Source organism: Panthera pardus, unplaced genomic scaffold, assembly GCF_024362965.1.
Source record: "Panthera pardus isolate Hobbes unplaced genomic scaffold, ASM2436296v1 HiC_scaffold_21, whole genome shotgun sequence".
Lineage (NCBI taxonomy): Eukaryota > Metazoa > Chordata > Mammalia > Carnivora > Felidae > Panthera > Panthera pardus.
The window spans coordinates 38055633-38083229 of NW_026526777.1; the positions used below are offsets into that span (position 1 = coordinate 38055633).

At 51.3% G+C, this 27597-nt stretch overlaps 2 protein-coding genes across 7 annotated transcripts in view; one reads left to right on the forward strand and one right to left on the reverse strand.

The window, feature by feature from the left end:
• The window catches only part of PACC1 (proton activated chloride channel 1), a 168433-nt gene that overhangs the window by 34847 nt on the left and 105989 nt on the right, over nt 1-27597 (reverse strand). For 2 of the 5 annotated variants that reach the window (XM_053909142.1, XM_053909141.1), the window contains exon 8: nt 11574-11670. In XM_053909142.1, the coding sequence (XP_053765117.1) occupies nt 11574-11670 (97 nt within the window). Of the gene's footprint in view, nt 1-195; nt 378-11573; nt 11671-27597 lie in introns of those variants that run through there. The other 3 variants (XM_053909143.1, XM_053909145.1, XM_053909148.1) reach the window with 3 other exon arrangements.
• On the forward strand, nt 6433-17597 carry NENF (neudesin neurotrophic factor). 2 transcript variants are annotated; one of them, XM_019428904.2, is made up of 4 exons: nt 6433-6682; nt 14980-15040; nt 15769-15881; nt 17030-17597. In XM_019428904.2, exons 1-4 carry the CDS (start codon nt 6500-6502, stop codon nt 17204-17206), a joined length of 534 nt encoding a protein of 177 aa, XP_019284449.1. In that variant the 5' UTR covers nt 6433-6499; the 3' UTR covers nt 17207-17597. The 2 variants fall into 2 exon arrangements, with proteins under 2 accessions (XP_019284449.1, XP_019284459.1); XM_019428914.2 differs by having other exon boundaries at nt 6440-6682; nt 15769-15872.

Here is a 27597-nt window from a genome sequence, read left to right on the forward strand (position 1 = left end):
CATCCGGAGGAGGCTCTGCGCCCCGCTTCCTTCCTGCTCCGAGGCTCCTCCGCACGCGGGGACCCCTCCCCCGCCGCACTCCTCGGAAAGCTCACTCGACCTGCCCGGACGCCCCCCCCCCTCCGCCGCCCAGACCGCGGGACCCCGCTCCTGCGCCCCGCGGGAAACTTTACTTCCGCCCCCACTGCTTTGTACCTCCTGGTAGGATGTGGAGAGCTCCTGCCGGATCATGGCACTGACCCGAGCTAAGCCACACCTGGCACCGCCACAGCGCGGGAGAAGCCGCGAGGCGAGCACCGCGTCCAGGGCGCCTGAAGCAGCCGGCTCTGCCAGGCGAAACCGGTTCGGAGGTGCGGCCCCGAGACCAGGCGGGGCGGAACTTGGCGCATGCGCCTCCCCCCCCCCGCCCGCCTCTGGAGACCCCGAAAGGTTGCTGGGAAATGTAGTTCTGGGCGGGGGGGGCCCCTCTCAGCAACTTTGGAGCTGAGAAGCCTGCGCGTTACCCAGACCAGGCGTTAGACGCACGTGCTCGCTTCCTGTCTCACTTCCTCTGTTTGTGGGAGGAGGAGGGAGGGAGAAAAGGAGTAGAAAGTGGAATGAGGGGTAATTAAGTCCAACGAGTGAGGGAGCCTAATCTATAACTCCAAGAGGCAGTCTGGTGGTTTATAACCATTAATAAATGTCTGCAGAGCACTTTGTATGTTACAAAGCGCTTTCACTCATATAATGCCATGATCCTGCAAGGAACCCTGTACGCAGGACATTTTTCTTCCTGTTTTACGGATGAAGAAACAGGTACCTTGTTTCGGACAGGATTTGGGGACGGGAGTAATGAAGTGAAGATTATTTGATCCAGGATCAGACTACAGAATCCAAGTGCTTTCCATTATTCCTAGGGTAGACACTTGGGAGTCGAGACTTCTCGGTTCTTGTCCTGGCTCTGCCCCTCTCCGACAGGTCTTGTAATACAAACCTCTTCTCTTTGCCTTAGAATGCAACGCCTAAACCCTGCCCTGCTAACAGTGCCTTAATGAGAGCCTAAATAGATTATGTAGCAAAACCCAAAGGTGCTGTTCACCACAGCAGAAGCCTCTTTGTCCTGAGTGTGGTGGAGAATACGGCGTTTGCCCTGTAGCAGGGTGGATCTGAGGACCACATCTTCCCCTCCTCCTACTGCCTGAACTGCTATTTTGTGTGGCCGCCCTGGGCTGATTGGTGGTGAGGCAAATAGAGGTTGCTTATGCCGCCGTGAATGCTGCTCTGTGTCCCGGGCAGCTGCAGATCTGCAACCGCCTGCACGCAGGCCACTCAATGCCTCTTCCCTCTTCAGTGTCAACCACAGTAGCACCAACCACATCAAAGTACCCTGGACATCCAGAGTGTTAGTAGTGGGAGGAGGCCCTCTCACCTCTTCTGACCACCCTCCCCTATCCTGGGTTCCCTGATCTTGCATCTTCAAATGGGACGATATATGTAATACCTTACACATGGTAGGTACTCAACAATGTTCAATTTATGAATGGAACACTTATTCCAGCTATTTCATTTAACAGTTGTTTGCAAATGCAAATAACTACAAACAACTTGTTAAATTCCTAACTGTATTAATGCAAGGGTGGCTGATAGAACAAGTCATACCATCATAGAATTTTAGAGCTGGAAGGAACCAGAAAAATCTAGTCCAGACCCATCATCCCTCTCTACTCTTTGTTGCTATGACCAAACCGGGAAATTACAGATTCCCACATTTGAAGGAGATGCTAATATAATATTTAACACGGTTTAACAAATACAGTGCTGGGCACTGGAATACAGAAATAAATGGGGTACTCCAAGAACCTTGCCCTTCTGGCTCCTTCTGCTAGAATGGAGAAGCCATGAACACATAGATAGAATTTTCCAGACCAGTAGTCCCCAAGTCCTCTCCTCCCATTCTCTCATGAGCACACACAGATCAGACTTTCATCGTCTCCACTCCACTGAAATATGCTTGTCAAGGTCACAATTGACCTCAGAGGTGTCAAATAAGATGACCATTTCTTCATCCTCCTCTTTTTTCCTCTTATTTTTTTTTTCTGGTGAGGTTTTGTTTGTTTGTTTTTGTATAGTTGTAACACAGTGTTACATTATTTTTTAGCTGTTCACCATAGTGATTCAAGAAGTTTATAGGTCATGCCATGCTCATCACAAATGTAGCTACCTTCTGTCACCATACAATGCTATTACAGTGTCATTGACTATATTCCCTTTGCTGTACCTTATTCCTGTGACTTATTCATTCTGGAACTGTATCTCCCATTCACCTTTCCCCATTTTGTCCATCTCCTCTAGCAACCATCAGTTTCTTCTCTGTATATACAGGTCTGGTTCTGCCATTTGTTTGTTTATTCCTTTGTTTTGTCAGCTTCATCCTCAGCCTTAGCTGACCCTCTCCTCCCTATCTACTTTCCTCCCCTGGCTTCCAGCACCCCACCTGTTCCCACTCTGCCTCCCACTTCACTCACTGCTCCTTCTCAGCTTCCTTTGCTTATTTCTCCTCATCCCCTCAACTCTCCAGGATGGCATTCCCAAGCTAGGTCTCTGATCTCCCTTCAACTCACTCCCTAGGGGGCTAGAGAAGTGGGCTCCTCTCCAGTCTCATGCTCTGAATTACCATCTATATCCTAAGGATTTCTGTTTGAGTTGAACTGTGTCCTTCAAAAAGATATGTCAAAGTCCTAACCCCTGGTACCTCAGAATGGGACCTCATCTGGAAATAGGTTGTTGCAGATGTATTAGTTAAGATGAGGTCATACGAAGTAAGGTGATGCCTCATCTATTACGACTTGTGTCCTTGCAAAAAAATGGAAGACGGTGTGAAGATAGACACACAGGGAGGATGCCCTGTTGTGGCAGAAACGGAGATCACAGTGACGTAGCTGCCAACCAAGGTGGCTTTAATCATTTGCCTGTAAGCAGCAGGTGAAAAAAATTTCACATAAGGCAGAGACTGCCTCTTGGCTGGGTTTCCAGTGGATTTAGTCAAGAGGAGGTACCTCTGGGAGATTGGAGAGAGTCAGGGCAAGGGAGAAGCCAGAGTTTTTCTTTCCCTTGTTCGCTGCTCCTGGCAGCTTCCCTTCCATGGTTCCAGCCCCTGATGCAAAGGCTTCTTGTGTTTCTAGCTTCAGCCAGGTGACCCAGGCCCCCAGACTCTAATACCAACACCTCTTCCCTTCTAAGGGTAGGTTGTTGTTAATCTCCTGCTGTTTCTAATCTTCAGATCACCTCAGGGTTTCTTCCCAGCCTCTTCCATCCCCTGTGTAACCAGCTTTCTTATTACAGTCATTCTGTTTCATTTAGAATAATTTGTATTCTCCTTGAAGGTGACTGATTCATTTGGGAAAAAAGAATCTGGGGTCAAGTAGGGAAAGGCAATCAGAGGAATATCTGGAAAAATCCAAGGATATATGAGCATGCTATGAAATCATACAATTATACACAGCGGTCTCAGGGAGGGGAAGCTGGATTGGATCAGTAGAAGTTACATGGAGTATCTTTTGGCTCAAAAAAGTCACTAACAAATAGAACTGTAGAGAGAGAAAGGGCCCAAGCAGAGAAGCAGCACACTCTATGCCAGAGATGTTATTAAGGAACATGATGCACCAGGAAGGGGATGATACTCTATTCAAGGGCTTAAAAGGGCCTCTTCTAACCTGGAGATCCTGTGACAGTGTAACAGATACTGAGCGCCGCAGCTTACACAGACTTTCACATCCATTCTCATTTTTAGTTTCAACACTATTCTATCAAGGAAGCAGGCTGGTATATTACATGCATAAATTGAGATTCAGAGGGTTTGTGATGGATCCTGTTCAGGTCACTCTATACTAGAAGCTCCTGTTGAATAAGTAAATGTATGAAAACTTGGTGCCGTCCCTGAGGGAAGGTGCAGCCTGATGGTCAAGGGGAAGACTCTGGGAGGGGGCCTGGGTTTGAATCTTGGCTCAGCCACCCATCTGTGACCTTGGGCAAGGTATTTAAGGTCTCTGCACTTCAGTTTCATCGTCTGTAAAATGGGTGACAGTTCTTACTTCATAGAGTGAGGATTAAATGAGCAAACACTAGTAAAAGTGCTGAGTCAGCACTTGGCACACTAAGCCCTTCTTTGGTTTCCTTTGCTAGTTCTCCCACCCACAAAATGTTGGTGGGGCCCAAAAACTCAGTCCTTGGTCCTCTCCACCTTCCTATCCACCTGCATGTCTTTGATGATCCAACCCATTCTGTGGCTTTATTTTTTTTTTTTAAGCTCATTTATTTTAGGGGGAGAGAGAGAGAGAGAGAGAGAGAGAGAGACTGGGAAGGAGAGCGCAAGCAGGGAAGGGGCAGCAAGAGAGACAGGAAGAGAGAGAGAGAATCCCAGGCAGACTCTACCATGTCAGTGCAGAGCCTGACATTGGCCTCCGTCTCATGAACTGTGAGATCATGACCTGAGCCAAAATCAAGAGTCTGACGTATAACTGACCGAACCACCCAGGCGCCCCTTCTGTGGCTTTAAATACAACCTATATATATGCCAGTGATTCCATGATTTATATCTTTAGCCTGGAGCACTTTCTTAAAATCCAGACTTATGGCCGACTGTCAATTTGCTACTTCTACTTAGATGTCTGTGTGTCCTCAGACTGAACAAGCCTGATCTTGAGCTTCTCTCCCTGCACCCGCTCTTCTCACCATCTCTCCTTATCCCTGAAAGTGCCAGCTGCATCCTTCCAGTTACCAAGGCCAGAACCCGCGGGGTCATCCTTGACTCTGTTCTGTCTCTCAGACCCCTTGTCTCCTCTCATATGTCAGCAAATCCTGTCAGCCTCACCTTCAAACCACATCTGCGACCCACTCACTTCTCACCACCTCCCCTGCCAGCACTCTGGCGCAAGCCGCTGTCACCTCTGGCCCAGTCACCGGATTACTGCGGCGGCTTCCTGTTCTCAACACAACAGCAGTCATTCCACTAACATCCTAACTCATCCCTGTGCTCCATGCACTCAGCATGGAAGCCAACATCCTTTAAAAATAAGCTGGGGGTGCTTGGGTGGCTCAGTCGGTTAAGCATTCCAACTTCGCCTCAGGTCACGATCTCGCAGTTTGTGGGTTTGAGCCCGCGTCAGGCTCTGTGCTGACAGCTCAGAGACTGGAGCCTGCTTCTGATTCTGTGTCTCCCTCTCGCTCTGTGCCCCTCCTCCACTCGAGCTCTGTCTCTCTGTCTCTCTCAAAGTAAACAAATAAGCTGTAAGGCCCCACAAAACGTGCCCCCCACCTCCATCCCCTTTACTCTTTGACCTCCCAGACCTTATCTCCTTCACCTCTTCCATCCCACTGTTTCTCCAACAAGCAGGGCACTCTCCTTCCTCAACATTTATGCACCTGCCTTTCCCTCTGCAGGGAAGGCCCTCCCCCCTTAGCTACCTCCCTCACTTCCTATAGATGTTTATACAAATACCACCTTCTCAGTGGGGCCTTCCCTGGTCAGCCTATTTAAAATTGTAGTCCCCAGGGCAACCTGGGTGGCACAGTCAGTTAAGCAGCCGACTTTGGCTCAGGTCACCCATCTCGTGGTCGCTGAGTTCAAGCCCTGCATCAGGCTCTGTGCTGACAGTGTGGCACCTGCTTACGATTCTTTCTCTCTCTCTCTCTCTCTCTCTCTGCCCTTCCTCCCTGCTTGTGCTCTCTCAAAATAAATAAACTTAAAACTAAAATACAATACAATTGCATCCCCCAATGCTCCCCATCCCTTTGCCCTGCTTTACTTTCCTCCCTAGTATTCACCCTCTAATATACAACGTATGTATTTTATTCTTGTCTATTTTGCCTACAGAATGTAAGTTCCACGTGGGTTGTGGATCTCTCCTGTTCAGCAGTGTGTTCCCAGTGAGCTGGTACGTGGAGGCCCTCAGTAAGGATTTGATGAATAAATTAATGAAGGAATCTTTGCACAAATGTTAGCTATTGTTATTTCAGGGCGGATCTGTGCCATGCCCCACCCTCCCTTTACAAAAACCCCCTTGCGGACTCGAACTTTAAACACAACTGGGAAGGAAAAGAAATTGGCCAGAAGTAAAAGGGATTCTTTTCAAAGATATTTATTTTTAAGTAATCTCCACCCCCACAGTCCACACACGAGCTCACAAGCCTGAGATCAAGAGTCACAGGCCCCACCGACCGATCCAGGCGGGCATCCGGTCCCGGTTTATACATACACCTTTCTACGTGTCGGAATTTGGGGCTGTGTCATCCACGTACCCACTCAAGGAGCTACTACTGTTGCTCAGCTTGCAGGCCGGGCTGGGGAGTCAGGAACCTCGGGTTACACCCGGGGCTCCCCGCCTCCAGCGGCGCGGTCCCGAGGGCGCGGGGCGGGGCAGGGCGGGCGCGCGCGGGGCGGGGCGGGGTTCCGGGGCCGAGGCGCGGGAGCGCGCGGGTCCCGGCCGCCCAGGCTGCCCCAGCCCAGCTCCGCGCGCGCACCATGGCGGGCCCCGCGCCCGGGCGGCGGCTGCGGCTGCGGCCGCTGGCAGCGCTGGCCCTGCTCCTGGCGCTGGCCCCGGGGCTGCCCGCAGCCCGGGCCGGGCAGGCGCCGCGCCCCGCCGAGCGGGGGCCCCCGGTGCGGCTCTTCACGGAGGAGGAGCTGGCCCGCTACGGCGGGGAGGAGGTGAGCGGACGGGAGGCCTCGGGGGAGGCGCGGGCCCCCGAGCCGGGCGCGAGGCCTGCGAGCTTCCTGGCCCCGGGGCCGACGGCGGCGCAGCGACACGGGGAGTCCTCCCCGGTCAGGGCGCCCCGCTTAGCCCCTGCGTCGAGCCCGCACACCCCGCCCCGCGCTGCCCCCTCCCTGCCGGCCAACGGCCCCGCTGGGACGTGTTGCGGCCCGTGGTCCGTCCATGAACCTCGGAACTTTTGGGATTTTTGTGTTAGCGTCAGCTGGGGGCAGATACTTATGCCGATTCTTTGGGGCGAGTGGTGAGGGAGGGAGGGAAGTAAAACATGCTTGCTGGGTTAGGTGGGAACAGGGGCTGGCCCAGGGATGAGCCAGGCTTCCCTACACTGTTTTCCTGCCCCGACTCCTCAAACCCACTTGTAGTGCCTGTGCCCTTGGGGCTGAGCAGAAGCTGGGGGAGAGGGCCGAGCGGGAGATCGGAGGTTAGAGACAAAGACCGCCCCCACCCCAACACACCCACTTCAGTTAGTAGTCTGGAGATGTCCAGGAAACTCTTCACAGTCACCCGTCTGTTTGGGCTGCTGGGGCCCAGTGTAATGCCTGCGGAGAGTGAGAATAATACTGCACAGAAGGGCCACAGCGGGGCCGATCTGGCAGTGAGGGGAACAGTTTGGTGGGGAGATCACTGTGCCATAACATGTCAGCGTTGATCGGAACCGACCTCCTGCTTTTACGCGTGAGGAAACCGAGGCGTGCCACTAGTTAGTGATAGAACAAGGAAGGGACCCAGTGTCCTCTTGTTAAAACCCTCCAGCCTGGGCTCCCTAACTCTGTTAGCTAGCCTTAGACTAGGTTCGCAGGGGAGTCAGAAACCTGGCCCTCAGGAGGTGATGCTAGTTTGAATATCACTGTAAAGAGATGTTGGTTTCAAGCCTGAGTGGAAGAGAACACAGAGGGATGTGACTAGATGCTAAGGGAAGCATCTTTCAGGGCGCCAGGGAACCGGATGATACAGGATCCAGGAACCCGTGCAGAAAAAAAGTGAACAGGCCTGCTCTCCTTAGAAAGGCCTGCTGGCAAGAGTGGCTCTTGGCTGGTGTCTGGAATTTCAGGGTGTTCCACACTTCCCTAACAGTTAAGGGTGGCTCAATCTGCGCTTTTTATACAGTGTATTTATGTGGAACACACTAGGCAGAGAAGGCCTACATGGCTAGCTGCCAGTAAAAACCTTGGGCTCTAAGTGTCTAATGGGTTTCCCTGGGCAGAAACATCACAAGCGTATTGCTGTGTTGTATTGCGGGAGGAAGAGTGCATTGTGTATTACCCTTCATGGGGAAGGGAGAACATAAGGAAGTCTGCACATGGATTCCTCTAGACTCTACCTCTGTCCTTTTCTCTTATGATCTGGCTGTGTATCCTTTTATATGGCTTTAATAAATCTGAGCTCTGAGTACAACTTGTGTGCTGAGTTCTGAGTCCTTCTAGTGAATCTTGAAACATGGCGGCAAGCTTGGGGACCCCCAGCACAGAACCCAAGAGAAGAGAGAGTTCACGGTTGAGGGTACTTGAAACAATAGCTCCAGGGGCTGCAGGATGAGGATGGAGAAAAGACCCTTGGTGTTTTATGCTGACATTATTGATTCATAACTAGGGGAAGGAGAGAGGGAAGCTCGAGATGGAAAACGGTTAAGGAGAGAGTTGTTTTGGGGTCTGTAAGCAGAGAAAGGAAGAGAGGGAGGAGAGGGGCTGTTGAGTGCAGCTGAGCAGAGCCTTGCTGTGCTCTGATCTGCCCTAGATGGTTCTGGTTTATGCCTGTTGTCTGGGGATAATTACTAATAGCACCCCCCCCACTTCACTCTCAGAAGTGTCATTGTTTGTATAATACATTTTACAGTATCCTAGTTCAAGCCTTATACCTTTGAATCATACCTGGCTATGAGTCCCTGTTCTACTGTGTGACTTTGGGCAAATTACTAAAGCTCGTGGAGTTTCTCTCTCTCTCTCTTTTTTTTTTCCATCTATAAGATGCTTTTCTCAGTCAGAAGTCCACCAGAAACAGAACCAGTAGCAGATAATATATTTGGTTTATTGTAGGAATCGGTTTATGTTATCATGGTTGCTGGCTAGGCAAGTCTGAAATCCACAAAGCAGGCCTGAAACCCCTGGGCAGTAGCTGATGTCCCAGCCCACCAGTAGAATTTCTTCTTCATCAGGGAAACCTCAATTCTGTTCTTGAGGCCCTTCAACTAATACAGGCAGGCCCACCTGGATTATTCAGGATAGTCTCCTTTATGTAACAAAGTCAACTGATTGTAGATGTTAATCACATCTACAGAATATCTTCATAGCAACACCTAGATACTGTAGTTGATCAAAGTTGTCACATAAAATTGACCATCATAATGGCTATAACAAGAGTTCCTACTCTATACAGGTTTGAGGATTAAATGAGACAGTGATATGCAAAGTACACTGGATAGGCCTGCAGTAATCTTAGCATAGTAAGCCTTAATAAATCTTAGCTGCTATTTTTATTAGCTTGTGATTAAAGATCTAAGCAAGAGGCAGTAAAACAGGTCCCATAATCCTCTTTTGCAATTCAAAAATCAAATAAACTCTGAAAACTAGAAGGTTGTTTTTTTTTAAGATTTTATTTTGGGGGGGCACCTGGGTGGCTCAGTCCGTTAGTCATCCAACTTCAGCTCAGGTCATGACCTCATGGTTGGTGAGTTCGAGCCCCATGTTGGGCTCTGTGCTGACAGCTCAGAGCCTGGAGCCTGCTTCGGATTCCATGTGTTCCTCTCTCTGTCCCTCTTCCCCCTCTCAAAAATAAATAAACATTAAAAAAAAAAAAAAAGACTATTTTTACAGGGAGCGCCTGGGTGACTCAGTTGGTTAAACATCTGACTTCGGCCCAGGTCATGATCTCACAGTTTGTGGGTTTGAGCCCCACATCTAGCTCACTGCCATCAGCACAGAGCCCACTTCAGATCCTCTGTTTCCCTCTCTCTGCCCCTCCCCTACTAGCTCACTCTCGCTCTCTCTCTCAAAATACACTTAAAAAATTTAAAGATTTTATTTTTAAGTAACTTCTACACTCAGCGTGGGGCTTGAACTTAGAACCCTGAGATAAAGAGTTGCATGCTCTACCGACTGAGCCAGCCAGGTGCCCCAGAAGGTTGTGTTTTTGTTTTTATACAGGTCATTTAACGGCAAAACCCAACCCAATCTGAACTCCTTTGGTGATAGAGCCTTGCTGGAACTGACACGAATCTATTTATAGTCCTTATGTATCCTATTTAGTGTGAATATTCATGTTCACGCTTCACTGTGGAAATGTTAATATAGTTGATTATGGGGTGCTGCCTCGGACCTCCATAGGGAAGATGAGGTGACTCTGAGGGTTCTCTTCAGTCCAGAGGGAATGCCATCCTCAGAAAATATGTTTTCTGCCTTAATTGCTTTGTAGGACCAAGTGCGGAGCGGGTCACCCTGCCTGCCCCCACACCCACCTGACTTCTGGGCCTGGGACCAGATATTATGTATTTTACTCTTACGTAGAGCTAACTCTATCAGGCACTATCCTAAGCTTTAAAGCATTAACTCATATAATGATGACCACAACCCCATGAGGTAGGTGCTGTTGTTATCTCATTTTTCAGATGAGGAAGGAAGCATGGAGACGAAGTAACTTGCCCAGGTTTACACAGCTAGAGAGTTATAGTGACGAATCAGGCTCTGCCCACCCTGGCTCGTGCAAGGAAAACAAACTACCAAAAGCCTCCCTCTTTGCTGCTCCAGGCAGTGGCCGCTCCAAGGCTATATTGGTTCTAAGAAGATATCAGAGTACAAGTATGACCAGAAATGCAGTTTAGGGGCGCCTAGGTGGGTCTGTCTGTTAAGCGTCCCACCCTTGATTTCGGTTCAGGTCATGATCTCCCGGTTCGTGAGTTCGAGCCCCCACGTCAGGCTCTGTGCTGACAGCTCAGAGCCTGGAGCCTGCTTCGAATTCTGTGTCTCCCTCCCTCTGCCCCTGCCCCCTTCATGCGCTCTCTCTCTCTCTCTCTCTCTCTCTCTTTCAAAAATAAATAAAAATAAAAAGAATATACAGACAGTGAAGGCTATGGGATAGAGGTAGGTAAATAAAGAGGTAAAACCACCCTCTCTAGTTATACAATAGAGTGATGTCTTGTAGATATTTGGCCCATGTTAAGGAATACAATTTTGCCTTCTACCTCGGTATACGCCCACACAACACAAGTTCCATGAAACAAGGCTTATTACTACGTGTGATGCACTTCAATGTTTTCTATTTTCTGTTCTATTTTAAACTTTTTTTTTAAACTTAGTTAAAAAAAAATCTGTTTGTAAATCACTAAATTAACTCCATGAACCACTAATACTTACTAATGCCAATTTCAGTCAGAAAAACATGGCCTTAGACCCTTGGAGGGCCCTGTTATTTCTGCAGAAGCAAACATCCGCAACAGTTTTCCCTCTTTTCCAAGGAGAAGAGTCACCAGAGAGGAACTTCTACTCTGTCCCCGGGCCCTGGTGCAGGGTCTGAGGGTTGAAGGCTCAGGGGCGGCTGGCTGACTGCTGGGCCTGCCTTCCTGCCTGCCTGAGCCCAGGCTCCAGGCCTCTCCCTCCCTGCTATGGAAAAGGCCCTCCCTCCTCTGCCCTGCTGCTTATGCATCTGCTTCCCTGGTAACTCTCATGGCGCTCTACTGGCCCTGCCTGACTGTAGGCAGGGAGGAAGGCCAGATGGTAAAGCAAGCCCAAGGCCTGGAGGAAAAAGGCCGGGTCTCAGTTATGCAGAGGGAGTTACCCTGATTCAGTTACCCTGATTCCCTTCCACTGAGTACCTCTGACCTATCCCGTGTCTTACCCGTTGGTTCTGAGTCTTGTGGATGGTTGAATTTCCCAGGCCACTCTCACCCTCTCCTAGTCCCAGGCGAGCACGTGGTCTTCCTGCTGTGTGCCCTCTGGGGGGACAAGCCAGAGAGTGGAATGATTTGGGTTCCAAGGCTCCAGGTTCCAGAAACTGCTCTAATTTCTTTGTGACTCTGGGCAGGTCTCATAATTCCCCAGCCTGGATAGCTGCATCTGTAAAATGACGGTGTTAGATTATCTTCAAGGCCCCTTCCAGTTTTAACTTACATTTCTTCCAGAATCCTTATCTGTGACTTGGGAATTACATTTTTCCCCCTATCTTTCCTTTAGGAAGACAGAATCTTCTTGCACTTGAGTATCTGATTCCTCTCAGATCTTATAACTTTCAAAATCTAGGGAAGGATAAGGGAAACTAACATTTATTTCCCTAAACTGCTAAGTGCTTCCTATCTCTTGTCTTGGTTAATCATCACAACAGCCCAGCAAGTGGACACTTTTAGTATCTTCCTATTACAGAGGAGAAGACTGAGGCCCAGACAAGTTAAGTAATTTGCCCAAGACAGCACAGCGTATAGGTGGTGGCTCAAACCCAGGCCTGTTTGACTTGAAAACTTGTGCTAGGAACACCCCACCATGGTGACCCCTCCTTTGGTCTCAGAAAAAGGCAGACCTGCTGTTATTTCAGGCCTGCTGTGCGGATAAGAATGATGCATGTCCTTCCAGGCGGACTTGAGGGTGGGGGACCATGGTGTGAAGCTGGCGATAAGCGTGTGTGTCTTTACAGTGTTTCTGAGGACATGTCTATTCCAGAGCCTGCGTTTATGCTCCCGAGGCTTCCATTAACCCTCTGTCCTCTCAGCTGCCACCTCCGGGGCCTGAAAACCATGCCTGCTGTCAGGGGACATCAGCTCCACGGGATAGGAACAACCCCCCACCCCCAGCACACTTGACAATTAACTGACAAGGCCGTTCCTCTCCGTGAAATGTCTGTGTAACAGGAAAGCCTCAGAAACGTTCACCGTTCTTTCTACCCCTTGGCTGAGACCTCCTATTAGCACTTACACCTTAATGTATAGTGTTGTGAGGGGATAAATATTTAACTATTGAAGAGGGGCATCTGGGTGGCTCAGTCGGTTAAGTGTCCGACTCTTGATTTGGGCTCAGGTCATGATCTCATGGTTCGTGAGTTTGAGCTCTGTGTCGGGCTCTGTGCTGATAGCGTGGAGCCTGCTGGGGATTCTCTCTCTCTGCCCCTCCCACGTGCTCTCTTTCTCTCCCTCTCAAAATAAATAAATAAACTTATTTCTTTTAATTTTTTTAATGTTTATGTTTGAGAGAGAGAGAGAGAGAGAGTGAGCGAGCATGAGTGGGGATGGGGCAGAGAGAGCGGGACCAGACTCCAAAGCAGGCTCCGGGCTCTGAGCTCTCAGCACAGAGCCTGACGCGGGGCTCAAACTCACAAACTGTGAGATCATGGCTTGAGCCGAAGTCGGACACTTAACCAACTGAGCTACCCAGGGACCCCAATAAATAAATAAACTATAAACTCTTAAAAAATTTATCTGTTGAAGAAATTGAAGGTGTTGGTGATGAGATGCATATTTTTATATTTTATGTATGTGAATGTCACGTTTCTATGACTCTTTGCACACAAAAAAGTAACAAAATAGCAAAGGAAAAGCAACAGAATGGAAAATATGACAAAATGCTATAGGTAAAATTATAACTGTTCATATATTTTTTAAGTTCGAATAAAACATAACCCCAGTTGAGCCATTGATGTCAAGAAACAAATAATCACAGTGAAAGAAAGGCTGTAAAGAAGAATGCAGGCTGCTGGCTGGTTACGCCATGGCATTTAAAATAACCCTTACCTCGGGCGCCTGGCTGGCTTGGCTGGTAGAGCGTGCTACTCTTGGTCTTGGGGTTGTGAATTCGAGCCCCACATTGAGGGTAGGGATTACTTAAAGATAAAATTTTAAAAACATATAAAATAATTCTTATTAGTTGAGGTGGAACAAGTATCCACTGAGTCAACAGAAGTTTAGGGAGCATCTGTGGGAATTAATAGGGACTCTAATAACCAACCATTTACTGAGCTCCTATGCTGGACTTAGCATGTGCTCACGTACAGCATTCCTGCAAGGTCAGTGGGTATTACCTGTATATAACAGAGAAACGGAGGCCTGTGAAGTTATGTGACAGATATATTTGCTTGGCCAAGTTGCTTAACTTCTCTCCTCCTCTCTCTGTTGAATGTAGTCATGAAAACACTTGACCTTAAGCTCAACAAGGGCAAGAACCTTAAGACCCAACCCTACAGAAGACCAAGCAGTGTGTTCCTGGAGATCCAGAGATTCCCATACACCCAGCTGCAACGCATCCCTTCACCCCAGCCTGTGGGCCGACTGGTTGGTGTCCCTGTACCCACAATAGGGCTAAGACCCGGCCCTGCATGTCCAAGAGCTGTGTCAACTGCCCCAGCCCGAGTCCACCTTGATGGAAGTTGGAAAATTCATGCCATCTGTTTTTGAATTATTCTCTTTGGTCGGGGGCGGAGGGGTAAGAATTCAAAGGTAACATTTTGTACCCACGAATATAGCAAAAAATAAAGTATAAGACTCATTGTTAGTACTGTCCGGGAGACAGCATTGCTTATGTATTTCTAGCACTGTCAGTGGGCCTTTTGAAGGACACGCTGGTTAAATTTTTAATAAAACTGATTACACTGTTCGTATGCTTTGGTCCAGGATTATTCCTGGACCATGTATTGCACGCCTCAAGGAAATAACTCACCAAATTATAAAGTAGCTTGTAGAAAGATACTCATAATCCCGCCATTTATAGTTTTAAGGAATTGGAAAGAACCCAAATACCCAAAACAGAACAGCTGAACAAACAGGAATGCAGTAGCACTACCATAAGATAGAGCTGTTAGAGTGACAGCCGTTTGGGGGATTTCGATACATGGGAACGTTTGTACGAAACCGCATTACCTAGGAGAGGCAAAATGTAAAATGGATCATTCAGACTGATTCCATTGCCAAAGATGAAAGGAAATTTGGGCTGATGTAAATAATTCATCATTTAACATCCTTTGGATTTTTATCCGTGCAGAGCTGCTTCAGTCCCTGGTTTGCTTGTGTTTGTTTACAGAAAAGTGTTGCCATAAGCTTGTCATGATACTTTGTGTCACCTTCCCAAAGTCTGTGAGGGGATGTGACATCGGGCAGGGGCGGGCAAGCTCCTGATGGCGATGAACTCGCCAAGGACCGGCTCAGGAGAGGCTGCTTTGTACCTCCACCCACTGCTGTCTGCACAGCCCGGAGCGATGTCACTCACTTGGGCTGGAGGAGCTGGGCTCTTGGGCTCCTCCTCACAGCTTCTCTCCTGCTTTCTAGGAAGATCAGCCCATCTACATGGCAGTGAAAGGAGTGGTGTTTGATGTCACTTCTGGAAAGGGTAAGTGGCTCGGCTTTATGAATCCTTACTTCTGGGGAGCTTGGCAGCCAGAGTGGGCGCTGGGTATGCAAAAGAAGGGAAGGAAAGCTGGCCAGGTCCCTTTCCCTCAGACTGAATTAACAATCTTTGCCGGTGTTGTATTGCCACAGTGTTTTTCTAATAATGTCACACTCCTGCTCAAAGACCTTCTGTGGCTCCCTGCTGCCTGTGCAATCAAATTCAAACTTGGCAACTTACCGTAGTTGAAGCAGCAATAGGCAAAGCGTTGCTTTGCAAGGCATTGGGATCATAGAACACGATCCAACATTTTAATGCCATTTCATGGTTTCTCTAGTGGTTAACTACAGATGGTATCAGGGAGGTAGTTTTGTTGTGGCTCATTGTTTACCAAACAAAAGCTGTTGAACGGAAGCAGACTTGGCTTCCACCGACATTTAAGAAGACTGGACATTTTTCCTGTTTGCATTTTAAATATTTTTAAGGGATTATTTCCATTCCGTATTTTTTAAAAAACCACCCCTCAGCCCGGCGTGTGTAACTTATTCCATATTCTGAATCAGTGGAATCCAAACTGACGGCAGGGGGGCTTCTCGTCTTCACTGCTTCCCCTCTCCTTCGGCCTGGAGCCAGGTTTAGCGTTGGATTGGGTCTCAGAAGCCCCGTACAGTCTCCTGGCTATTTTGCGTGCACGTCCACAATCACATCCTCTCCCCTTTTCCCCACTACAGAGTTTTATGGACGAGGAGCCCCCTACAATGCCTTGACCGGGAAGGACTCCACCAGAGGGGTGGCCAAGATGTCCCTCGATCCTGCAGACCTCACCCATGACACTGTGAGCCAGGTTATGAGCCTTTGTCAAAATGTCCCATCCCCTTGGCCATGGCCTTTTTTACCCTTGGGAAATAGCCAAGCTTCCTACTTAGCCCGTTGATATTCCAGTCCACTCTCAGTGTAGCCAACTGTTCCCTTGAAGTAAGTATCTTCCTATGCCACTCCTACTCAGAAACCTTCCAGGACTCCCCATTGCCTACAGAGTCAAGTCCGGACTCTTGTGAACTTGTGATGGACTCTGTGAGCTTCACAGTGCCTTGGCAGCCCCCTCCCCCTTGCGGTCTGCACCCACCACCCCCAGTCTCTTCCAGATTCGTTGTGATCTCTGACACCCACTCGCCAGGCCGCTCGGCATGAACAGGGTGAGAAGCAGAGTGTCCCCTGTGTTCGTATTTCTGTGGAGGAGAAAATAGCATCGGCAAAAGCCATTTCAGGGTCTCAGTAATCCCACTGGAGGGACTGGCATTCGCCCCAGTTGTGCTCAGATGAGTCAAACTCATTAAAGTCAAACATTAAAGATTGATTACATTCAGGAATCAAGGAGGGGGGGAGGGTGTATGAATCTATAATGGGAAGAGTGTGTAGAGAGCAGTGGAAAGGAGGTGGGTACAGAGCATACCCCATCCTGCCTGAGGCTGGGTGTTCGCTGGAGGTTTTTTTTCTTTTTTTCTTTTTTTGTAGTTTATTTTTGAGAGAGACAGAGACAGCACCAGTGGGGGGGGGGGGGGGTGTGGAAGGGGCAGAGAGGGGTGGGGGGAGGGGAGAGAGAGAATCCCACGCAGGCTCCACGCTGTCAGCACAGAGCCCAACGCAGGGCTCAAACTCACAAACCGTGAGATGGTGACCTGAGCCGAAACCAAGAGTCGGACGCTTAACCGACTGAGCCAACGAGGTGCCCCTCACTGGCGTCTTTAATTCCCACGTTGGTCAAATGGCAAGACATGATGAAGCCATGACTCCCGCACCACTCCCGCCTGCACAGGATTGTGTCCTAAAAAGTCAGTTGGCGAGTTGAGATACTTTTCCTCTGGCATCAAGGGTGTGGGAGGAGTAGGGCTGGGTGGTGAGAGTCCAGTTTGAGGCACAACTCACTCATCTCGCCTCCTCCCCCTCCCCTCGCCCCTGCCTTTCCTGTTGCTTTGGGCCTTTTCCCCCAAGACCGGCCTCACTGCTGAGGAGCTGCAGTCCCTGGACGACGTCTTTACCACAGTGTACAAAGCCAAATACCCCATCGTCGGCTACACGGCCCGGAGGATACTCAACGAGGACGGCAGCCCCAACCTGGACTTCAAGCCCGAAGACCAGCCCCATTTTGACATAAAAGACGAGTTTTGATGCTCCATCTGCGGGAGCGCGTTCTTGATGGGGCGGGGTGGGGGCGGGGCACGGAGAGCCCTTCAGGTGCCAAATCTCCTGCAAAATAGGCTGCCTGAGCCTCTGGTCCCCGGACCTGAATAAAGCCGACGTTGAACCCGGAACGCCGGATGCTTGTTATTGTTCCCGGTCAAGTGTTCTGTCCACGTGCCATCCTGCCCGCACACCAGCCAGGGTGGGAAGAACGGCCGAAGGGGGCGCCCTCTCGGCGTCCGTGTTGGCTGTCCGGGCAGTGGAATCACGGGTGACTTATTTCTTCTCTATCTGTATATTTTCCTGTGCTTGCCACGTTTCCTAGCATGACCACGTTTGCTTTAGAATAAGCACAAAAATAAACTTCGTGTTTTCACAAGAGCAGCCTTCTTCCCCACACGCCCTCTCCTTGACGCCTCACCTGCACCACTGGAAGGGGCAGCCTGTGCCGTCCTTTCACGGTCCTGCCACCTGTGTCCCCTGCCTGTGAGGCAGGGGGAATGGCATGAACGGGGAAGACTGGCAGGAGCGGTAGGAACGGTAAAGGGAGACGTTAAAGGTCTGGCTTTGCACCACGACCAGGAGAGAGTGACCGTGTGAGTCTCATGTGGGACCATGGGGCCTCAGCCCCATCTGCAGCTGGAAGGCGGTGAGGAGGGCGGAGGGCCTTGTGGCCAGAGCCTGGCCTGGAGGGCGTCCCAAGCACGGGGAAGCATACAGCATGCTGGACCCAGGTCAGATTTCCTAAGGATGTCATCCCTTCTGGGGGGGGGGGGGGGAGCTATTCCCTTTAAGGGACATTGGCAATGTCGGAAGATTTTTTTATAGTTTTGGTTGTCACAACTGTAGGATTCTACCGGTATCTAGCGTCCAGAGATGTTAAACATCCTACAGTGCACGGGAAAGCCCTTGCTCCCCAGAAAAAGAATGATCTGATCCAAAAGGTCAAATGTGCCGAGGCTGAGAAACCCTGTGTTAGATTCATCCTGGAAATCTTACATTAGAGATTAATTTCTTTGATGTAAAATAAATAGCAACTACTCCCAAGAGAGAATTTTTACACTAAGCCGAAGAATCTCCTAAGGTGACTGTTCAAAATGCTGATTCTGGGTCCCACCGCCAGGGTTCATGATTCTGTATTTCTAGAACATGGCCTGGGTGCTGAATTTTTTTTTTATGTTTATTTATTTTTGAGAGAGAGACAGAGCACAAGTGGGCGAGGGCAGAGAGAGAGAGAGAGAGAGAGAGAGAGACAGAATTGGAAGCAGGCTCCAGGCTCCGAGCTGTCAGCACAGAGCCTGACATGGGGCTCAAACTCATGAACCATGAGATCATGACCTGAGCAGAAGTCAGATACTTAACTGACTGAGCCACCCAGGAGCCACCTGGGCACTGAATTTTTTTTAAAATTAATTAGGTGTTTTTTTTAATATGAAATTTATTGTCAAATTGGTTTCCATATAACACCCAGTGCTCATCCCAAAAAGTGGGCACTGAATTTTTAATGAGCCTCCCCAGAAGACTGTGGTACACATGGGCCCAGATGTACTTTGAGAAACGTTACCTTTTGCCTCACGTGTCACCTCAGGGAGAACCCAGCCACAGCCTTTCTGAGGACCAGGTTAGACCTTTGCTTTATTCTTTTGTGTGTCCGGACTCAAGATATTCCTGGTGAACTCCTGGGTCTCCCACTCAGAATCTGGGAGCTTGGTGGCCACCCACCCAAGAATAACGGGCCTGGAACTTATCAGACAGGACTCTTTGGCCTGGAGTTGAGAAAGTCCTTCATGTGGCCAAGGTAGTCTGTACGGGGACATGTGGCCTCCAAACAAATGATGTATGAATGCAGACAAATGGTTACAGTTCCTTGGAAACACATGAGAGATGACTTCTTTTCCTTACGTGTCACCTACTTCCCACATCATCAGGGGTGGGATTCCATTCCTTACAGCCTTGTCTGCAGGGTGGGCAAGGGCTCCAAATTCAGTTTGCTGGGAACTTTCCAGGACCCCCACTCCCCTACCCTCTCCCAGCCCCCATTAAAGAGCAGTTTTCCCTTAGGGCCCCAGGCTCCTCTATGCTGGGGCAGTTCTGCCCAGTTCACAGCCCTTCACCCCCAGCAAGGGTCTTCTCTGAATCAGAGTGCCTTTCATTTAGAGATTCCAGGACAGAGCACACAGAAACCTGGGCAGCCCCCAGAGGCTCCACGCAGGGTGGGTGCAGCTCAGGGGATGGAAACACAGGCTGGCCTGGGGATCAGCATCATCACGTCTGCTGTCCTGTTTACCCCTACTGCCACATTGGTTTGTCATGTTTTCTTTGCTTTATCTTTTTTTATTTTTTTATTTTTTTATTTTTTTGAGAGAGAGAGAGAGAGAGAGCACGCGTGCAGGGGAGGCACAGAGAGGGAGGGGCAGAGAGAGAGGAAGAGAGAGAATCCCAAGCAGCCTCCATCCATACTGTCAGCACAGAGCCCAATGCAGGGCGTGAACTCACAAACCTTGAAATCATGACCTGAGCCGAAACTAAGAGTCGGATGCTTAACCGACTGAGCCACCCAGGCGCCCCTGTTTTCTTTGCTTTCAAGGCTTATGTCCTTACAAGACTCGGTCTAGGCACACTTCCTCTGGGGTCTCCTAGAGCTTAGCACTCACCTACGTGGCTATAATTGCATACGTATGAGCCCGTCTCCCCCAAACAGGAGAGCCTTGAGGTGGCCAACCTTCCTGGACTTTGCAGTTTGCATGGAAAGCCCCAGATCCCAGGAAGCTCCTCAGTCCTGAGGAGGAAACCTGAGGGACCAAACTGTACTTATCCGCTGAGGCCAGACCTTCTCCCAGCTGACTTGGGATAAAGAAGGAAGAAAGGGGCTACGATTCTTGACCCAGGAGAAGAGAAAGCTGAAGGAAAGGCAACGGGAGAGTGGAAAGGGGTTGGGTTCTCAGCCAGTCCCCGTACAAGTTCAAGTTCAGCCTCTCAGAGGGGAAGCTCGATGCCTGGTCTAAGGTAGGTGCCCTGCATCAGAGCATTGTTGATAGTGACATAATTGGTGAATTCCTTTCCTAAATCCAAGTTCCTTCCCCGCCCCCAGGCTCAGCCCCTCCACAGCCTCTCCTAGGGGAAACGGAGCTCCTCCTGCTGGCTCCTCCCGGCACCCAGAGTGCTGATTCCTTCCCTCCCTCTCTGTGCTCCAGGGTCTGCAGCTGCTTGGGACCTTCCTCCCTGGAAGGTGGCACAAGCCAGCTCCCTTGCATAACAGGGAAGAAGTGGCTTAAAGGCAGGAAACAAAGCCCCGAAGCAAGGAGCCCTGTTCTCCATTTGGAAAATAAGACCACTAAGTATTGAATGTTCCAGAACATGAGCACTGGAGCTGACCAGCAACCCAGGTCCTAGAGGTGAGGTCATGCAGAGCACTTCTCGCCCCAGGTCCCAGCCTGACCCTGGACAGAAGGCCTTCTTTACACACCTGCTCAGGGGTCTCCTCACCACATCATTAGCTTCTAGGAGCAAAAAAGCTAAGGGTCTGAATAAAGCAACTTCACCCTCTGCACTGGCTTCCTTCAAAAGGCTGCTTCTCAAAGCCTCAGTCTCCAAAAAGCATGGCCTTCTGGGGCACTGTCAGTTCCTGAGATGCTTCTGCAAGGGGCTGAAGCTGGAAATCCATGCCCAGAGCCCGGTCTCCCCGGGGCAGTAAATGCCCTGACCCCGGCCTCTCCCTAGGGATCTCTATGATTGGGATCACCTACAGGGCCTGGTGCTGAAGGATGGTGGCTTTGAGGACACAAAGGCCTGGTTCACACAGGCCTGAAACTGCACAGGCCCTTCCAGAGAGGTGAGGCAGGCTGTCTCCCGGCGGTGGGGAAACTGACCAGGCAGAGGTTCGCCCTGCAGGCCTCCGTCCAGGACATCATGTGAAAGGAAGTACCGACCGGCGGACTACTGAATACCGGGACGTGTGGCTCACCTCTTACGCTCCAGTTCGCAGCCTGTCAGCCCAGCGCACGTGGTGTAATCTCTCAGCGCCAGGTTCGGCATCCTCCCTGGGCTCCTTTGCCAAGCGAGCTGTCTAAGCCATTCTAGGGCATTCCATCTGGCAAGCGCCAGGGGTGAGAGCATCCCCCTCTGAGAAACCTCCACCAATAGGGGCTGGAGTCAGCAGGCCCCTCCCACATGCCACGGCTCATCTGTCCTTGGGTTCCTGAGAGGCTCTCAGGTGGTGCTGAGCCCCAGCTGCACACAGTGGCCAATCAGCTCAACAACACTCCCCAGAGCTGGCCGAGCTTCCTTCCCTGTGCCACTCCCCCTGCCCCAGTCCCCTGACCCTGATCCCATGGATCATTTCCCAAATGTGTGCCCCTGCACACAAGCCCCCACCCAGGAGGGGTAGAACCCAGGGTAAGACCCAAGTTGACTTGCTCAGACACTGACACTATCGCCTTATGTCAATCTCAGGTTTACTGGTAACATCTTACACATGAAAGCACTTTACGGAGTCTCGTTCCGTGACTATAGCTGTGTAAATAATTACCCCCAGAGCTTACTGGTGTGAAACGGCTATTCCTTGTGCTCAGAGATTCTGTGGGTCAGTAACTCTGAGAGGGAGCAGTGGGAATGTGTGTCCAACGATGAAGGCTGGCTCGCTCACATTTCCAGCGGGTGGAGCCCTCTGTTGGCAGGGAGCTCCATTCCTCTCCACATGTGACTTCTCGTGGCCCCCGTGGCTGGCCTCTGCCACAAAGTCCGCCCCCAGAGTCAAGGGGCACCAGGCCAATTTGGGAAAATACAATCTGCCACAGGTCCTTTGCACATGATCTCACCCAATTCTTACAAAAGAGACTGCATCTTGTCTTTGGGTTTCCAGTGCTTAGCTTAGTGCCTGGCACACGGCAGGTATGCATTGCATTGCATTTGTCTTGTGGAAAGAGACAGGTTTTAGGGTCAGACTGACTTGGGTGTGACTCCTGCTTTCATTGCTTACCACCTCTATAATCCTGGGCAAGTTATTTAGCTTCTCAGAGCCTCTGTTTCCTAACCTTTAAAATGAGAACCAAAATGCCCATTTCACAAGGCTGGGGCTAGCCCTGGATGTGTCCTGTTGTGATGCGCTGGGCAGATTCATCATACTGGTGGGTGCTCAGGTTTTCTTGGTTTCTTCTCCTTCCATTCCGTCCCACCCCAGCACAAGGACCGATGGCTTCTTGGACTTCCCAGCAGGTTCATGGACCGACACGAGAAGAAACCTTCAGTCATGCATCCGGGGCCTTGGCAACAGGCCGGGTCAGAAGAAGTCAGGGTGACCAGCTTCAGCAGGCTCTCTGGACACTTGCTGCTCAGCCCAGAACTTCGAGCAGTAATCCAGCTCCCCTGATGGAATCTCCCTCCCGCAGTTCAGACTCTTTGGTTTCTCAGATGCCCTGGAGATTCTCCCAAACTCTCATGGGCAGTGGGAAAACCTGCCCACCTGTCCCCAGAGTACTGCCTGGACTGCAGTCGTGCTTCCAGAAGCCTGATGTCAGGTGTGCCTGGGCACACCCACTGAGGTGCAGCTTGCCTCACCCCTCACCCTACCTGATGGGTGGGGGCCCTCCCTTGCACTCTAGAGCTCAGGTGACGTCAGTTCCAGAAGATGTCTTACTCACAATGTCCCCTGTGCCCTTGTACATGCTGTGCCCTCTGCTTGGAATGCCCTTTCAACTAACTGCCTACTCTGTCAATTCCCTCTTGCCCGTATCGCCTACAAAACCTTCTCTTGGCTTAGATACAAGGAGATACAAGGAGGCTTTCCTGGGTCCTTCCCGCCAAGACGGCAGTTTGCTGCTCCATAACCATTTTAATTTGTCTGTCTGTCCACCAGGCCGAGAGGATTTGTCCCATTCTCAGCTATCTCTCCACCGACTAGCACAATGAATGGCCAGCACTTTTTGGTGTTTGACGAGTCAATGGCTTGGTTCTCCTGCACATGGGTTACCCCTCTCCTTGGTGGCTGCCCTCCCCCTACACTCAGGGATGTAGTTGGAATTCTGGGCCCCATCCTGGGGTCCCACAGCAACTCCCACCCTCTGACCGAGGTCTCCAGTTGGAGCCCACTGGGCATCGCCTCCAGGATTAGTCCTGGACTGACCATGCCTGAGCCTTTCCAAAGCCTGGTCATGTGGGCAACGTACAAAAATAGTAAGTGGTTCCCCTGGCAACCACCACAGCAGATGGTAACCAGCACGGACAGTCTTGGAAAGCCTTGAGACCGGGAGGAAAAGAAAGCCCGTTCTGACTGGCAGCTATTCTGCCCCGAGCCGGGCCACGGGCCCATCTGAGCTGCCTCTCCTCCTCTCCGGGCGTCCTGGGGATCACCTGCTCTGAAGCCCAAAGGGAAAAAAATGAGCTAGAAGGAGTCGCCCATCTGCCCATACGATGCACCGCTCTCAGTCCCTGTGTTGCCGCCTCCGTCCCCTCCCAGGGGGCCAGTGAGGACCTCCACTGGCTGCCCTGCCCCAACCAGATGAGGCCTCCGGCACGAGACTCAGTCTTGCTGCCGGAGGCCTCATATCAGGTGTGTCCGCTGTGCCAAGCTTGTCCCAGGCCTCCCCTGGACTGTCTGGGTCTCTGCCCAAGTCCTCAGGCCCCTGGCTCTGGGCCCTCCCCCACCCTCCAGCCAGGCCCACAACCTTGTTCTCACCAGCCCTCCCCCCACTGCTCAGTCTCAGCCCCGCCTGAGCCCCTGCTCTTGTCTGCACCAGCTCCGCTCTAGGACATGCACAGGGCTTGGGGCTCCACAGGCTGAGCTTCTGGAGGCCCCTGGGGTGTGGGAGTCAGGGGGCAGGAGCTGCCGAGGGTGGCAGGAGAAGAGACCAGAAAAGCACTGCCAGAGGGTGACACCAGAGTGAGCTGCAGACTGTCCTCGGAAGCCGGGTTCTAGTAGAAGCCCTGAGAGGGAAAAACCAGCAGCTGAGAGGGGAAGGTCAGAAGCAGGACCTGGAGTGAGACCCCGAGGCGTCTGGAAGGGGAAGCCCAAGGTGTCCAGGGATGCTTGGTGGGCATGGCCCTATTTGGGGCCGGCCTGGCCAATCCCGCTGCAGCTGTCTCTTCCCTGTTCGGGAGCCAGACTTTGACTCCCCTCTCATTCCCCCTCGTCCCCGCGATACTGACTTTGCCGCATCCTCCTGGCCGTGGTCACCTCCACTCGGGCAAGCGCACCCCCGTACTCGCCCCTCCCGGCTGCCCCTGCTTCCTGCCTCCTCTGCCCACTCACCCCGCTCCTTAGTGTTGCTGCGGACCTCTTGCCTGCGTCTCCTGCTGTGTCGATAACATCACAAACGCGGCACCTCCCTGGCGAGGCATGGGCCGTGTGTCGCCACTAGGTATCTGCTACTTCATTTGATCCCCTGCGAGGAGGTACGAACATCCTGCAGATGACAGACCGGGTCTCAGCAAGAATAAGTAACTTGCCAGGGAAACCACACCTCTGCTGCTGACTAGGTCCTAGATTCCTGGGATTCCAACCCAGGTCTTCCTTCCATCCTGTGTTCTTCTCACCCTGTCTCCTTCCACCTGGGCATTGGCTAGGTGGAGGGCATTGGCTAGGGGAGGCCCATCCCAGGGCAGGTGGAACTGGGATGCAGCAGGCTGGTCTGGTGGCAGACACTCTGAGGTTCTCTTGAATGAGACTCCTTTGCGCTAAGGACGTGCGATACCCGGTCAGGGTGCTGAGCCCCATGGCATCACCCAGAGGGAGGCGGTGTGATCCAGGTCCACCTGTGGGAGCTCATAGCCCGATGGTGGCAGCCACAGGCTACCTCAGGGACAGGTGAGGCCATGGGACCAGCGATAACCATATGGAGGGCAGCTGAGCCACGGCTGGGGGCCGCTTGGGCTCGTCTCTGCATGTTGCTGCCCCTGCTGCCCAGGGCCCTGAGGTAAGGGTTTGACCTCAGCATTGAGCAGCCTCCCAGGAGCCGGACCCCAGAAACACATCTGTTACCCTCCTGCCTGAGCCCTCCCTCCCCCTCTTTCCCATGTAGCCACGACCCTCCCCTTAACCGGCAGCTATAACCCTCCCTCTGGTCCTCACCATCCTGCCAAAGCTCAGGCAGTCTCCTTCCCCCAATTTATTAATTTCCGCAGATTTCACATATCCATTCACCAAAGAACCGTGTGCGTATTTCATGCCTCCTATGTGTCCAGCAGCAGTCCAGGTCTCGGGGGTGGGGTGGGGAGTGGTGGCATGGGGAGAGAAGCCAGGAAAATAAGTGCAGGAAAATAAATGCAAAAGCTATCCCCGCTCTCAAGGCTCCAAGGAGGAGAGCGGTAAGCTGAGCTGCCAAAAGTTTTCCCCGGCACCAGGAGCTGGTGATCCGGGAGGACCCCAGCCACAGGGTCTTGAGAGGGGCATGAAGGCTAGGGCACGAAGGTGCCGAGAGATGTTGGGATCTTCATGGAAGCTTTTGGCCCACCCGTGACCCCCGTGCATGGGACAAGAGTGCCTCCTGGTGGTTGATTCATGGAACGCTCCAGCAGCTGTTGTGTAAAGCCCAGAGGATTAAGCTCCCCTCAAGAACTTCTATTTTTGGTTCCCAATATTTCCATAATGAAACGCTAACGGGAGCAGCCAGAGGCTTCTCAAAGGACCCGGAAGCTGTACTGCCGAACTCCTGCGTTCTGGTATGGGTTCTCCAGGGGTCAGATCTGCTCTTTGCTCTCGGGTGCAAGTCTCTTCCATGTGGGCTGATTAAAGGGTCCCAGGGCAGCGACCATATGTTCGCTTTGTTGAGCCTGGCCTCAGAGGGAATGCTGTGTGCACATTCAGAGTGACGTGTTGGAAAGAACACTGGATCCAGGATCAGGAGGCTTGGACGCTCGCCCCACGCTCCACGTCAGCCGCTAACCAGTGGTGAGATACTTGTTACAATAATAGCTACATTTTACTCAGTATTTACTGAATTGTATCAGGAGCTTTAGGTACACGACATTGATCCTCACAACAAACCTCCGATGTTGGGATTATTATGAGTTCCATTTTACAGGTGAAGAAATCAAGGCACAGAGAGGTTGAGTAATTTTCCCAAGCTTACAGTGTGTGGCAGTCAGGACTTAGGTTCATGTTTCTGGAGACCCAGTGGGCTACACTGAATTATGGACCTAAAAGAATCGGAAACTAGTGGCAGGGTCCGCAGAGTGGTGTTTTTAGATGTCCCCAGGTGATCGTGGCGTGGAGCCATCTTCAGAATCTATAGAATCGTGCCTCACAGCAGCTCTAGCATTCAATGAGCCCAATGCCATCTACGGTCCAGGAGGTGAAGTTATGACAAGGGAGAAGCCTGGCTTAGGCTCCAATCCCCCTGCGTGGACAGCTGCCCACAAGCACAGCAGACTGATCCTCCTGCCTGCCATGCTCTCAATCTGGAAATGGAGAGCGACCGCCTTCTACAACTTTGTTCTCAGAGTGTTAAGCCTCCATACCCCTCATTCATAGATCCACCACCCATCAGTTCATCCATCACAGCTCATCTAGAAGGTTTTATACTTTTAAGTCGGTGCATTTGACAAACCCTTATTGAGACCTACTGTGTGCCAGGTGCTGGGCTAGATCCTGAGACTGCGGTGGTATAGGAAGCCAGCACGGCCCTGCCCTTGTGAGTTGCTACCTAGAGGAGATTGGCAATAAACACACCATGAAAACACAGAATTGCACGCCAACATGTGCTGTGCAGGAAAAGACTACACGCAATGATGGAGAAAAACAGGGTGGCAGGGGCCCTAATTAGACAGAGTGGGCTGGGATGATCTCTCTGAGGAGGTGACAATTAAACCGAGACAGTTAAACCAGTTTTAGCTTGTTCCTTCCATTGGCACCGGGGTTCCACTGTGTTTACTACGTGCTGAGCAATGTAGCACAGACCTTGCTTTTCTCTGAGCTCCTGAGCGCCTCCTCCAGGACGGTGAGGCGGGCCCTATGATGTCTCCTCCGCCAGATGTCCCTCCGGAGATGAAGAATTTTGAGCTTCCTTTTGACAGAAGCTCTCAAACCAGGGGCTGTTTGGCGGTGGGATGGAAACAGGGCGCAGGCGCTGGCAGTTGAGAATCCGAGAAGTCTCTGCCCGTCAGAGCCATGAAGTTCCCCGACAGCCCTGATACCCACGGGGCAGGACTCACAATCCAGCTTGCAGGGAGGGAGCTTGTGGTCTGTGGGGATACACACACACACACACACGTGTGCAAGAGGGGAGACTCCAGCTCATGGGTGTGCTGGTCTCCTCACCCCCCTTCTGCTTTGCTGGGGCTGACCCGGGGCAATCCACTTCCGGCTTTGCCAGCGGCGGCCTGTTGGACTGTGCCAGTAGGAGGCGCTCTAGGGGGCCGGAAAGCCCGAGGGGAGGCCCGCCCCT

Bases quoted from the DNA above. Each gene is read 5' to 3' on its own strand.
- NENF (XM_019428904.2), top strand. From the start codon at position 6,500: ATGGCGGGCCCCGCGCCCGGGCGGCGGCTGCGGCTGCGGCCGCTGGCA. The intron at 15,041-15,768 runs GTAAGTGGCTCG...TCCCCACTACAG, and splicing joins TGATGTCACTTCTGGAAAGG to AGTTTTATGGACGAGGAGCC. The intron at 15,882-17,029 runs GTTATGAGCCTT...TTTTCCCCCAAG, and splicing joins CCCATGACACTGTGAGCCAG to ACCGGCCTCACTGCTGAGGA.